Source organism: Muntiacus reevesi, chromosome 12 (assembly GCF_963930625.1).
Source record: "Muntiacus reevesi chromosome 12, mMunRee1.1, whole genome shotgun sequence".
NCBI classification, from domain to species: domain Eukaryota; kingdom Metazoa; phylum Chordata; class Mammalia; order Artiodactyla; family Cervidae; genus Muntiacus; species Muntiacus reevesi.
The window spans coordinates 25,582,870-25,596,414 of record NC_089260.1 but is presented as its reverse complement, the minus strand read 5'-3'; the positions used below and the strand labels follow the sequence as shown (position 1 = coordinate 25,596,414).

General features: G+C 43.8%; 1 protein-coding gene across 9 annotated transcripts in view; it reads left to right on the top strand.

The window, feature by feature from the left end:
• The window catches only part of SYBU (syntabulin), an 80,800-nt gene that overhangs the window by 59,916 nt on the left and 7,339 nt on the right, over positions 1–13,545 (top strand). For 7 of the 9 annotated variants that reach the window (XM_065903038.1, XM_065903036.1, XM_065903037.1 and 4 more), the window contains one exon: positions 6,034–6,136. In XM_065903038.1, the coding sequence (XP_065759110.1) occupies positions 6,034–6,136 (103 nt within the window). Of the gene's footprint in view, positions 1–5,412; positions 5,591–5,626; positions 5,920–6,033; positions 6,137–13,545 lie in introns of those variants that run through there. The other 2 variants (XM_065903043.1, XM_065903042.1) reach the window with 2 other exon arrangements.

Sequence of the window (13,545 nt, the reverse complement as noted above, 5' to 3'; positions counted from 1 at the left end):
TGATTGTAGAGTATCCATTTAGTTTGCTGTACTGCCTGACTTAAGCTGTCAGTATTAATGGACAATTCACTTGTCTTTTGGGATGCTTATGTGCAGGATAAGTTCCCAGCAGTCAGTTTTCTTTTCCATGCACATTGCGCCAATTCACACTAGTGTTTTGCCCCAAACCCTTAACAGAACCAGTGTTATCAAACTCTTGACATTTTTTTTTCCAATCTGATAAAAAAAATCTTTTTTATTTCCATTCTTAATTTTATAAGTGAGATTGTATGGCATTTCAGGTGTATCGGTTGTTTGTTTTTCTCTGTCTACCATCTGACTGTTCATGTCCTTTGCTCATTTTTCTGTTCTTTTTTTCTCTCTTTTTTTCCTAATTTGTTTGAGCTTTTGGTAAATTAAGAAAATTAGCCCTTTATCTATAAATATGTTATAAATATTTTCATTCAGTTTATTTATCTTTGACTCTGCCATTTTATTTTCATGTAGTTAGATTTATGTTTATAGTTATGTAGTTAGATTTATCAATACAAAATTGTTCACTTCTACATCAGACGTGATCTGATATATCAGATCATGTCTTCCTGAAAGGTTGTAAGTACCTTTTCCATTTTATAATTACAGAAAGGATTTATCTTCATTCTGATTGATGTTCGTATGAAACTGCCATATATTTAAAAGCATATATAAACATTTATAAACAGAAGTTCAAATTTCAAGTATGTAGAAGTGAATAATTTTGTATTGATAAATCTAACTACATAACTATAAACATAAAGTCTTAGTACATAAAAATACAATAGACTCAAAGACAAATAATAAACTGGAAGAAAATATTTATAACATATTTATAGATATATTTCAATCAATTTGTTGATCTTTAGATCAAATATTCCCTTTCTGACACAAATACCTATGGAAGTTTTGGGATTAGTTTGCAATAACTAAAACAAAACTCCTTTTTCGGCTGTGAAGCATGTTTTGGATTCCTTGGCTGGGCCCCCAGAGCTAGGCTCTGCAGCTGAGAGTCAGTGCTGCTGAACAGACTTGGAGTAGCTTCATCTGTAATTACACATGTCCACTGCTCCAGCTGCTCCTTAATAGCGTGCTTGGCCTTAGTGAAAATGGCTCCTCTCCCTTCCCTAGAGACCTTTAAATAGAAGATCTGTGTATCTGTGTGTGGGGACAGGGGATGGGAAGATGAATTGATGGGAGTCTGGGTTTTTTTTTAATTTGCTGATTCTGTTTGAGGTGGAGATATAGGTGGCCAATCTGAATTAATCTGATTGTTTTGTGATAACAAAGGATAAAGGAAGGTTTGGGGTTGCTTGAAGGAGTGGTTTAGGATGGCGTTATTACCACTTCGTAGACGTTAGGAGTTCTCTGTTCTCAGAGGCCTGTGTGATATTCTGATGAATGAGGAATCCACAGTGTCCTGAAAGCAGGCAAAAATAATAATGTCCTAAGAGACTGGATCACAGACAGTGTTTAAAAAAAAATACATCTAGTTATCGGTAAATTTTGCCCATATTTTTTGTTTCCATTTTCCCTTCCTTCTCTAATTCCCAGCCTTACCATCACATGCACAGAATGCTCATTACCCTAAGGTTATGAATAAAAGTAAGGCCTCTCAAGAGGATCCAGCAGCACCACTGAACAAAAGCCCACAGAGCTTCTGCAGGCCGGCTAGCGCAGCTCCTTTATGGCCGGGAGGCGCTGTCTGCTGCCCAGTGTGTGTGATCACCGGACATCAGCCTTGCAGGGCATCTCAAAGGCCATCAAGTGCATCCTCCCTTTCAGTCCTGGGGTCCTGCTCCACCTATCCCGGTACCTGATCGAAGACAGTATTGATGAGGATATTGACTTGGATATGCACATTTTAAAATTCCCTTCAGCTTTTCAAGCACAGCTCTTCAGTGGCCAAATATTTTTCCCTGTGCTTTGCTGAAGCAGTCCGTGTGACATCAGAGATTTACCAATAGGTGTCTACATACCAGCAGATGGGGGCAAATACTTCCTTGTCCCTCAAAACTGCTTTAGGCTCATGCCATCCAAAAGATTCCTATGGAATATATATTAAAAGTCTTAAAATGAGTATACACTTTGGTTTAAATGTTCTACTTTTAGGAATTTATTCTAAGGAAATAATCAAACAAGAATGTAAATCTGTATGCTCCAGGGTACCCATTAAGCCCACGTGGATTTAAGAGCAGGCGCTCTGGGGTTAGGCGGCTTGGTTTCCCTCTTGGATCCATTTCTTATTGTGTCACCTGCTATGTGTCACTCAGCTTCTCTCCCTTATCTCTAAAATGGACTGATAGCTGTCCCTACCACATAGAGTCTGTCCTGTCATGAAAAATAAGTGACTTAACATGTAAAAGATGCTCAGGATGGTTTCTGGTACATAATGTTTGCTATTAATGATAGAAAAATGGACGTGGCCTGCATATTCATTGATTCAATAAAACAAAATGTGCCATGTTGTAAAGTTATTCATATATTAAAAGAAAAACAATTAGGTTACATAATAATGTATTAAGTATGAATGCTGAATAGTTATATACCAAAAGGTTATTTTTTGGTGATGGAATTACAGACTATATTTTCCCCTCTGGATCATTGCCGTTTTCTAAATCTTCCACAAAAGAAATGCATAGTATAATAAAAGTTGTCTTTTTAAGTCCTGCAGAGTAATAATAACAGCTAACATTTATTGGGTGCTTACAACAGATCAGGTGTTTTTCTGAGACAGGAGGTAGATACTTATTGCTTACAATAACCCCATGAGGTGGGTGCTATGATTATCAATCTCCATTTACAGATTAAGAAATCAAGGCAGAGTGAGGTGAAGTAATGTGCCTACTATGTCTTCCATCTCATAAGCAGTAGAGGTGGGATTTAAACCTGGGCTGCCTGACTCAGGGCTTTTGTTTTTAGGTTAGGAACTCTCTTTGTATGATTCTAGTAACCCACAAGAGCATTGAACTACATACCCCCTGCAATCACCTAGTTGTATACACGGTTTAAAGGGAATACATAAAGAGTGCCTGTCCTTCTTGGTATCTTTGTTGCAGCTAATAGATACATAAGAGGTTTTCAGGTCTCCAGCTGTCCTCTTAGTTATCCTGTTTAGTAAATGGGGAGAATATATTCAGATGCCATAGTAAAATTGATTTTTCTGTATATACCTTTTTTAAAAAGAGTGCATTGATTTTACATAACAATAAGCAAACTGTAAATAGTTTATATTTTTAAAAGTCATCAACAGAAATAGATAAGTAGCATTTACATTCCTCACTATAATATTACTCAGATAGTCCTGAATACAGTTGTACCCTGGATGGGCCTTCTCAGTATCTTTCTGATGTGCACAAGATAAGTTAGAAAAACACAGAATCAAAGTGCCCTAAGGCCTTGCAAACACTAACAAGTCAATATATTGAGTACCAGTAGCAATAAATTTAGAACAAGGTGGTCCCTTCAGTTCAGGGTACATAATTACTGCAGAGGGGCTTCCCTGGTGGTGCCAGTGGTAAAGAACCCACCTGCCAGTGCAGGAGACATAAGAGAAGCGGGTTTGATCCTGGGGCAAGAAGATGCCCTGCAGGAGGGCATGACAACCCACTCTAGTTTTATTGCCCAGAGAATCCCATGGACAGAGGAGCCTGGTAGACTACAGTCCATGGGGTCAGGGTTACAAACAGCCAGACAAGACTGAAGCAACTTAGCACACACACACACACACACACACACACACACACACACACACATTTCAGGTCAGAGGCATCGTTAAATAACAATGGATTTTCAGCAAACGTCTGTTTCTGTTCTAGAATTTCCATTCTTATGCAGGCAGTTAAATTATATTGATGGGTCTTTGCATACCTTTTAAAGAATGAAAATTGGGTGTCTCAGAGTAATAATTTTACATCAGAAAATAATATCTTACCCCTGATGGCTGCAACCACAGGACCTATTTTTGAAAATCATCCACCTTTATCATTTTATAACCAACCTGGTAATTTGCTAGCAGACAAAGTTGGAGTAGACTGTCAGGACTACTGTGTTCCTGGGTAGCGTTACCAATCATGAGTCCTTGAAACTGTGAAATACTATAGTTTAGCCAACGCATTACTCAGAGGCAACTAATTAAGTTCAAGGAGCTTCTGGGAGTTCATTACATCATTAGACAAAGTCTCTGAAATCCAGAAGGAATAGCCAGCCCCGGTTCTGATAAACTGCTACCTTAATCCTCCCAGAATTCTGCTGGGAGCTGGGATTCACAGCTGTCATCTGCCCTAAGGGGTCCTTCCTGATCTCTTTTCCAGAAGAGGCTGACCTTCCCAAGAGGTCGTAGAAACGAGACAAGGGATCTTTCTCTTTGCCTTGCTGTTACTTGCTTCCCCCTTCAGCAAAACTAAAACACGCCGTCAGTAACAGCATCTGTTCACCAGTGGGCTGCTCTGACCGCCTCTTGTCCTCGTGGCTCATCTTGGCTGTCGGGGAGATGGTAGTTTATTCAAGAACCTCCCCAGCTCCCGCTTCTTTTACGGTCTTCTTGGGACATGTTATCATGGGGGTAGCATGGGGATTTGGTCCTGGACAGAATTCATCACCCACAAGCCTTAGGCAAATAAATCAGCTTTTGTTTCCTCAACAGTAGAAGACAAGATTAATATCTGCCTTACAAAGATGTCAAGATTAATAGGTCAAGGAATAGAAAGAATCTTGAACAAGGGCCTGGAACCTAGTAGGTTCTCAATAAAGAGTCACAATCATCAGGACTTCGGTGGTTAAAGTTCTGTGCATCCAAAGCAGGGGGCATGGGTTTGACCCCTGGTTGGGGAACTAAGCTCCTACATGCACACAATGCAGCCTAAAAAATAAAATTAAATTAAAAATAAATGATTACTAGTCACTGCCTATCAGAAACTCAAGGGATTTCGATTATTCATATTTTCCTCAATCAGAAATGTGATCTGGTTCTGAGTTCTAGGCCAGAAGAGTCACAAATTGTGGCATAGGAGTTGAGAAACAAGATCAAATAAAATTGTGTACCTCGATTGATTTTTCCAAAAGCATTTGGAATTTCATCTTAAAAAAAAAAATCTCTTTTTTTTCTTCCTGTTGTCCTGTTACCTCTTCCAAGCCCCTGAACTTTCAGGCAATCCATGAAATGTTTTTATTACTACTATTTCAAAACTTTGTTTTGTTAAAAATGAATTTATGTTAATTATTCCACCACACAGCATGTTTTCAATTATACACTGAACCCTAGTCTGTACTTAAAACGTACTGTGATCTTTGTAAACTAATAAACAACCCTTCCACCCACCCCCAAAAACTGTGGTTTCAAATTTCAATTATCATTCACAGGTTCCATCACTGGTCACTGTGAACTTTTTTCGCAGCTCTCTGGAAATGTTAAGTTCCTGCTGTTCTGTTAAGGTTGTGTTCTTCATAGAAAAGCTGCAGCTGCGGTCAGAGAAGTGGAGGATCAGATAGCGGGGCCTGGAGCTGTTATCTGGAGCGCTGGCTTTCCTCCTATTTCGAGCCGGTTGATTATCTCCAGACACTAACGTGCCAAATTCAAGTATGGCTAGCCGACTGCAAAGCCGAAAGATAAACTCTCCTGGAAAAACCGCTCTGGGGCTGACAAGCATGCTTTTCATGCTGCCGAAACGTTGGGGTCGGGGCGTTCCTGTTCCGGGCGCGCCGGGGGAACCGGGAGGGAGCGGCGGGCGCTGTCTCCCGACCGGGTGACCGCAGCTCGTCCGCGGGAAGCCCGGCATCTATGAAACCGGCCTCCCGGTGCTTCCAGGCTGTGTTTAGGCGGCGCCGTCGTCATGCCTGCGCCTCCTCTCGTCGGCTTTGAGGAAAACGCTGGGAGCCTGGGAGCGCTGGAACCCCGCCACGGGCTGCGTCCGTGTGCAAACGCGGGAGCCGGGGACCTCAGAGGGCAGGGCATCGGCCGGCGGGCTCTCGGGTTGCGAGCTTCCTGCCCTTCATGCTTCTCCCCCGCCTTTGTTTTTTCAGGTAGTGAAGCCGATTTTAGCTCCTCGAGCAGCACCGGCAGCATCTCGGCTCCTGAGGTCCCCATGTCTGCCGCCGGGAGCAAGCGGTCCTCTTTCTCACGCAAGTAGGCCCGCCTCCAGCTCCCGCTCTGCCCTCGTTAAGACGCGATGCGCGGGTGGCTTACCTGCCCGTAACCTGTTTTCCTAGACACCTGGCTTTACTGCTGTCTATTTCCGTTTCATGGTTCTTCAGTGAGTGGGGTTGGGGTTGGTGGCGGTTTCCAGTGATTCACGGTTGGTACTTTGCCCAGCCTGACCTGCCGTGGTCACGTGGCTGGCCCCACGTGCGCCCATGCGGGGCTCCCCCCTCATCCCGTCCCCGTCCGGCCCCCAGCCGTGTGCTCACCTGGGGATCAGGCTGGCTGTCTCCCACTTCCCACCCAGCCTACCGCTTCCTGAATCTGTCCTCTTGGCTGCAAAGCCTCTGACTTCACCCTTTCTTGCCTCTAGTTGAGCTTCCATTTTGTGAAAGAAGCATGGTGACCCTCTGGGCCACCCCCAATATTCACTTGGGGAAGGGGTGAAGAAGGTATAAAGTTCATAGGTCGCGATGCCCCCCACCTCCCAAAAGAAGAAGTCTAACACAATAGTGACCTGTGTGGGCTCTTGGTTGGAATGCCGGCACCACCAACCCCAGTCAGCTTCTCTATGCCTGAGTGTCCTCCTCTGGAAAGTAGGGTAACAGTCATACCCACATTGTAGGGTTTATTTGTTGTTGTTTAGTTGCTGAGTCGTGTCTGATTCTTTTGTGACCCCATGGACTGAAGCCTGCCAGGCTCCTCTGTCCATGAGATTTCCCAGGCAAGAATACTGGAGTGGGTTGCCATTTCCTTCTCCAGAGGATCTTCCCCATCCTAGGTATTGAACCCTCATCTCCTTCTTTGGCAAGCCGGTTCTTTACTGCTGAGCCCCCTGGGAAGCCCTGTAGGGTTTATAGTTAGGGTTAAATTAGTTAATTGAGTGAAGTGTGTTTACTGTGTTTGAAGCACAGTAAACATCAGCTTGCCATCGGTGCTGTTTGGATTGGGGGAGAGAAGGACCATGAGGAAAAAGGGGGCCACCGTTCACATTTGGTGGGACAGGTTGTCAGCCCCAGGATTCTCTGCTGCCATCTGTAGCTTCATTTATTCAATTAGAATTTATTGAGCATCTATTATGAGGCAGTTTCTAGAGATATGGCAGTAAACAAAACTTAGGAGAACTATATTTGTTCTAGGAGAGAAAGATTATGCATGTAAATAATATAAATATTTTTTTAAAAACATGCAGAAAAGGGACACAGAGACCCACAGTGTGTGGTATATTCTGAACAGGCTGGTTCTGGGAGACTCTGTGATGAGGTGAGCTCTGGGCAGAGACCTGAACAAAGCGATGGAGTGAGTCACATGACCCTGGGGGTGACTGGTCCCTTGACTGTCCTGGGCCACAGTGTCCAAATGTGTAAGAAGGAGGTTGGACCACATGATTCTTAAGGTCCCTTTTCTGGAGAAAAGCTGTTTAGTTTCTAACTGCTTGCATTTCCAGGACTGAGCAAGCAAATGTTTCCCACTTCTCTTGGGTGAGCAGAAGATGTAGCTAATATTTATAAAGGGATCTGAGGGCCACAGTGCAGAGTTTTATTGTTAAAAACAAAGCTGAAGCCAGACAAACTTGTAACTAAATAGTGAAGTCTGCAGTGAAGAATAATTGTTCTATCTCCAAATACCATGTAATTTGGAAATAAAGTGCCTCTGGGATCACAGGATGAGAATATAAACATTCTCTGTACAGATCAGATGTGGCTTGCTCTGAGAATAAGCCATTTACCTCACCCATTCAAGGAGTTAGCACATACCCATGGTGCAAGGCATCAAAGAACAGAGAAGCAAAAGAAAAAAGAAATGGCCTGAGGAGCAAACCAATTTTAATAAGCATTTCAAAGGGATTTGAGTCTGTCGTTAAATTCCAATGTCAGGTATACTGACTGACTTAGAGAAAATATTCTAGTCTGGAACCCATGAATTCCCTCAGTGATGAAAAATTGATGTTTTAAACATAAAATAGCTTAATATAATTATGTGCAAATCAGATACATGCTTAATAGACAGGAAATTGAAATAGGCAAGTGTTCTGTCCATTATGCTCACTTTTTTAAAATCTGACCCAGGAACAGACAGAGCACCATCAGTAGATTTCTGGGATGGAATGGTGCGGGTGTTTCATGTAATCTGTGTGTTCTAGAAGACCACGTGTTGAGGACAACTCCTCTGGATGGGCTGGTTCAGTTCAGTTCAGTTCAGTTGCTCAGTCGTGTCCCACTCTTTGTGATCCCATGGACTGCAGCATGCCAGGCCTCCCTGTCCATCACCAACTTCTGTAGCTTACTCAAACTCATGTCCATTGAGTCGGAGATGCCATCCAACTATCTCATCCTCTGTCGTCCCCTTCTCCTCCCACCTTCAATCTTTCCCGGTATCCACACTAAACTTTTAAAGAGCTTATGATCCTTTTGGACTTCCCAGGTGGCGGCAGTGGTCAAGAATCCGCCTGCCAATGCAGGAGTTATAAGAGAAGCAGGTGCCATCACTGGGTCAGGATCCCCTGGAGGAGGGCATGGCAACCCACTTCAGTATTCTTGCCTGGAGAATCCCATGGACAGAGGAGCCTGGTGGGCCATAATCCATTGGGTCACAAAGAGTCGGGCGTGACTAAAGCAACGTAGTGCCTGCACACACACACACACACACACACACACACACACACACACACACACACACACACACACACACACACACACACACACACACACACTCCTTTTAATTGATTCACGCCTCCTGTAATAAATGAATTTTCTCTGTGGAGAATTAGATCCTGGGAGGAAGGCTAGCGGGAACATTTGGTGAAGAGGTGGGGGAAATGAGGGATAGGTGGAGCTGGAGAGAATTCTTTTTTTTTAATTTATGGGCTGTGCTGGGTCTTGGTTGTGGCACACAGGATCTTCATTGCCATGTATGGGATCTTAAGTTGCAGCATGCGGGATCTAGTTCCCTGACTAGGAATTGAAGTGGTAAAGAGCCTTCCTGCCAATGTGGGAGACATAAGAGATGTGGGTTTGATCCCTGGTTTGGGCAGATTCCCTGGAGGAGGGCACAGCAACCCACTCCAGTATTCTTGTCTGGAGAATCCCATGGACAGAGGAGCCTGGCAGGCCACAGTCCATGGGGTGGCAAAAATTCAGCTACAACGGAAGTGACTTAGCACGCAGCACATCCCTGCCTTAGGATCGAGGCATCTCAGCCACTCAAGCACCAGGAAGTCCTGAAGAGAATATTTTTGACAGGTGATTTCACAAACAAAGGAAACGGCAACCCACAGAGGAGTCTGGCAGGCTGCAGTCTACGGGGTCACCGCACAACTGGAGGACCAGCACTTTCACACTTCACAAACAAAACTTGGAAGATTTACAGACGACCTCCTCTTCGAAGAAGCCAACTCGCTGGTCTTTCTGAGAAATTCTCCTTCTTAAGCCAAAACTCTAATCTGACTAGAGGCACCTAGAAGTGAAAAGAAAAAAAAAAAAAAGCTCAGGATTTGGAGTCAGATGGACCTGGGTTTGACTTGAGCATCTATCATTTATTAGGTACAAGAAAGACCCAGAACTCCCAGCCTCAGTTTCCTGTTCTGGAAAATGGGGTGATAATGGCATTTACCTTCCTGATTTAAATGAACTGAGAGATCTTTGCTACCCTGTGGACTAGCCCGCCAGGCTCCTCTGTCCATGGGGGTTCTCCAGAAAAGAATACTGCAGTGGGATGCCATGCCCTTCTCTAAGGGATCCTCTTGACACAGGGATTGAATCTGTGTCTCTTACGTCCCTGTATTGGCCGGCAGTTTCTTTACCACCAGCGCCACCTGAGAAGCCTCTTAACACACTGCCCAGAACTCAGGAAAAGAGTCATTAGATGGTTATTTTTAGTCAGTAGTGACAAAAATAATACTAGTGAACGGGCAAGATGCTGGTGCTGCTGTGGCCGACGGTGGTGGTGGTGGTGGCGATGGTGATTATTGTATCAGTTTGCTCAGGCTGTTATAACAAAAAAACACAGACTGAGGAGCTCTAAACAGCAGAGATCCACTTTCCACTATTGCGGAGGCTGGAAATCCAAGATCAAGCTGTTGGCGGGACCGGCTTCTTGCGGCAGCCCCTCTCCTTGACTTGTAGATGCCCATCTCGTCCTTCTCTCCTCATAGTCTTTTCTCTGTGTCTGTGTCCAAATTCCCTCTTCCTATAAGCACACTAGTCAAACTGGATTGAGGCCCACCCTAGCACATTGTTTTAACAGAAATACCCTTTTTAAAGCCCTATTTCCAAATAGTCACATTCTTAGGTGCTGGGAGTCAGAGCTTCCACCTGTGAATTGGAGGGGGACACTGTTCAGCCTGTAACAATGGTGATGGAGATGGTGAGGGCAAGGGTGAGGATGTTACCTGAAGGAAAGGGCAAGGGCTGGGGAAGGGAGATTTCCCTGGGCACCTTATGAGGATCCCGTCTTCACCTCCCCGTTTCTCTCATTTCCAGTTACTGGTTCAGGTTTGCAGGAAGGGGCATGTGGTAGCAGAATTCTCTCTCTCTGTGGACTGCATTCGTCTTGTCCACCAAACCAAGGGACTTGGGGAGGGCTACGAAGGTGGCATCAAATTTGCCTGTGCACGGCCTTGACAAGCATGGAATCCTGTTTCTCCCTTGAAATGTTTTTTGTTTTTTTTCTTATCATCATCCATGATGAGTTTGTACCCACATAAGTTAGCATTTGAACTAAACTAAATGTAAGGGACAGAATTGATCATTTAAGGCATGCAGTTTCTTTTTTAAATGTTAGCTCTTACAAACAGTCTAGTAACTCATTTCCTGAAATATATTTCAAGACTCGATTGTACTTGAGTAGTGTTTGATAGCTTGAAGAGTTTTTGCTTTATTTTGTATAGCAGATGAGTTCTTACAAAATCCTCACCTTATTTAATTTGTATGTCACTAATCATACATCTTAGTGCAAGCACCAAGTTGGTGGTGAATTCTTCAGGTTATTAACCACATACCTAGCCAGTAGCTAGTATACCTGTTTACAAACCTAAAACAATATATTCCATTTGTGGAAAGCTGGAGACATATCTGTAGAGTTAAGAGACCTGGATTTAAATCCCAGTTGAGTTGTGAGTTCTTGGACCAGTTTTTTTCTTTTTTCCCCTGCTTGCATGTGTGCTAAGTTGCTTCAGCCGAGTCCAACTCTTTGTGACCCCTTGGAGTGTAGCCTGCCAGGCTCTTCTGTCCATGGGATTCTCCAGGCAAGAATATTGAAGTGGGTTGCTATGCACTCCCCCAGGGGATCTTCCCAACCTAGGGATAGAAAATGAGTCTCTTTCATCTCTTGCATTAGCAGGCGGGTTCTTTACTACTAGCATCACCTGGAAAGCCCTTTCCCCCCTGCTGAGCTTCATTTATTTCTCATAACTTGAGTACTTCCCATACTTCACGTAATATAAAAAAGAAAGTGATCATCTGACTAGCCTTACTGTCATAAATCTTGTTGCTGTGATGGTCAAAGTTAAGTGAAACAATGTTCATAACACCCTTGCAACAGAGCTTGGGTTGCAGAAGGTTCTTGGTGAAGAATTCCCTGGATCAACATGAGGGGTACCGCTTTACTTTTTCTCCTAACTTGTAATGGTTAACCCTCTACATTTCTCATAGTCACATGAAAAAATAGTCAGGCCAGTTGGTGCCAGACTTAGAAGTAAAGCAGAGAGAAGCACCTCCCAAGGCAGAGAACATGTTCTTTCCTGCCCCACCCCTACCACAGAGTTGCTGAAGTTGGTTTGTCACAAAGCCATCAGCCCATCTGTTCCATATAAAGTGTCCCCTTTCACAAAAAAAAAAGGAGGCAGAGTCCATTTGGATGATTTCAAAAGGAAAGAACTTTTTAACTTTAGAATTTCATGATGTTTCATTTATATGTGATTTACTGGGTTGAGTGCTAGTTCAAATTGTATTAGATTTTAAGTAATTGCAGTTTTGGAGCCAAGTAGACCCCAAGTGCACACACTTATACTGACATTCATTCGTGTTTCTTAGTGAGATGTGTCTGTTGGATACACTTGCAATCAAAATTGCAAAGAGAGACTGTCAAAAAGCAGCCCTGCTCTATGAAGAGTATCGTTTTCCCTTTTACTTCCTTGTAACGTCATCAAGATATATTCCTGACATAGATGTACTATCCTATTTAAGTAATTTCTACATTCTTAAGATGCTTCCTTACTTTGCATTGTTGTTGTTGTTTAGTCACTGTGTCCGACTCTTTGTGACCCCATGGACTCTAGTCCGCCAGGCCCCTCTGTCTATGGGATTTCCCAGGCAAGAATACTGGAGTGGGTTGCCATTTCCTTCTCCAAGGGATCTTCCTGACCCAGGGATCAAACTCATGTTTCCTGCATTGGCAGGCAGATTCTTTACCACTGAGCCACCAAGAAAGCCCATCCCTTACACTGTTTTGTATGTATACTCAGTCATGTCCAACTCTTCGCTACCCCATGGACTGTAGCCCGCTAGGCTCCTCTGTCCATGGAATTCTCCAGGCATGAATACTGGAGTGTGTTGCCATTTCCTTCTTCAGGGGATCTTCCCGACCCAGGGATCAGACCCACATCTCTTGCATCTCCTGCATTGACAGGCAGATTCTTTACCACTGTGCCACCTGGGAAGCCCCATTCCTAACACTAGGGAGTGTCAAATCTATGGAACTAGATTCACAGGAAAGTTCAAACAAGATTATCCAAATATAGTACCTTGCAGTTGAATTGCCCTTAACAGCTTATCCAGTGTATTGAACATGCATTCTTTATTTCCACATCACCTCTGTGAAAGTTATCATATCTCCCCAATAGTAAGTGGCTTACTTGCTAAGTTCCTAGTAAGTGGCAGTGCCAGGACTTCAACCCAGTTCATTCACTTAGCAGTCATTTAGGGAGAACCTACCTGTGCTGGGAGGTAGTGGGGATGTAAGAGCACAAGCTATATTTCTGCCCTCAGGATGCCCTAGTCTGGTGGGAAGGACAGACAAGCCCACCATGGTGATGCACTGTGATAAGTTCCATGGTGAAGTCTGCACAGCGGGGTGGGAAGCACCAGGCGATGGCAACTACACCAGCCTAGAGAAGGAAGAGTCCAGAGAAGGCTGCTTGGAGAAGGTTCCCATTCATCTTGAAGTAGGAGGTATCCAGAGGCTCAGAATAGGGAGCAGAAGAACATTCTAGATAGAGAAAATAAATTCAAAATTAAAAGGATGATGGAGAGTATGGACCATCAGGAAATTAAATTGTCTGGAATGCAGGGGAAGGGGGGAAGAGGGGCAGAGAGCGGATGGGTTGAATGCCGTGGTGTGGGGATGGGATCAGACCTTGTGAGCTGTATTAAATAGTCTGGATGCTTTTCTGGAAGCTG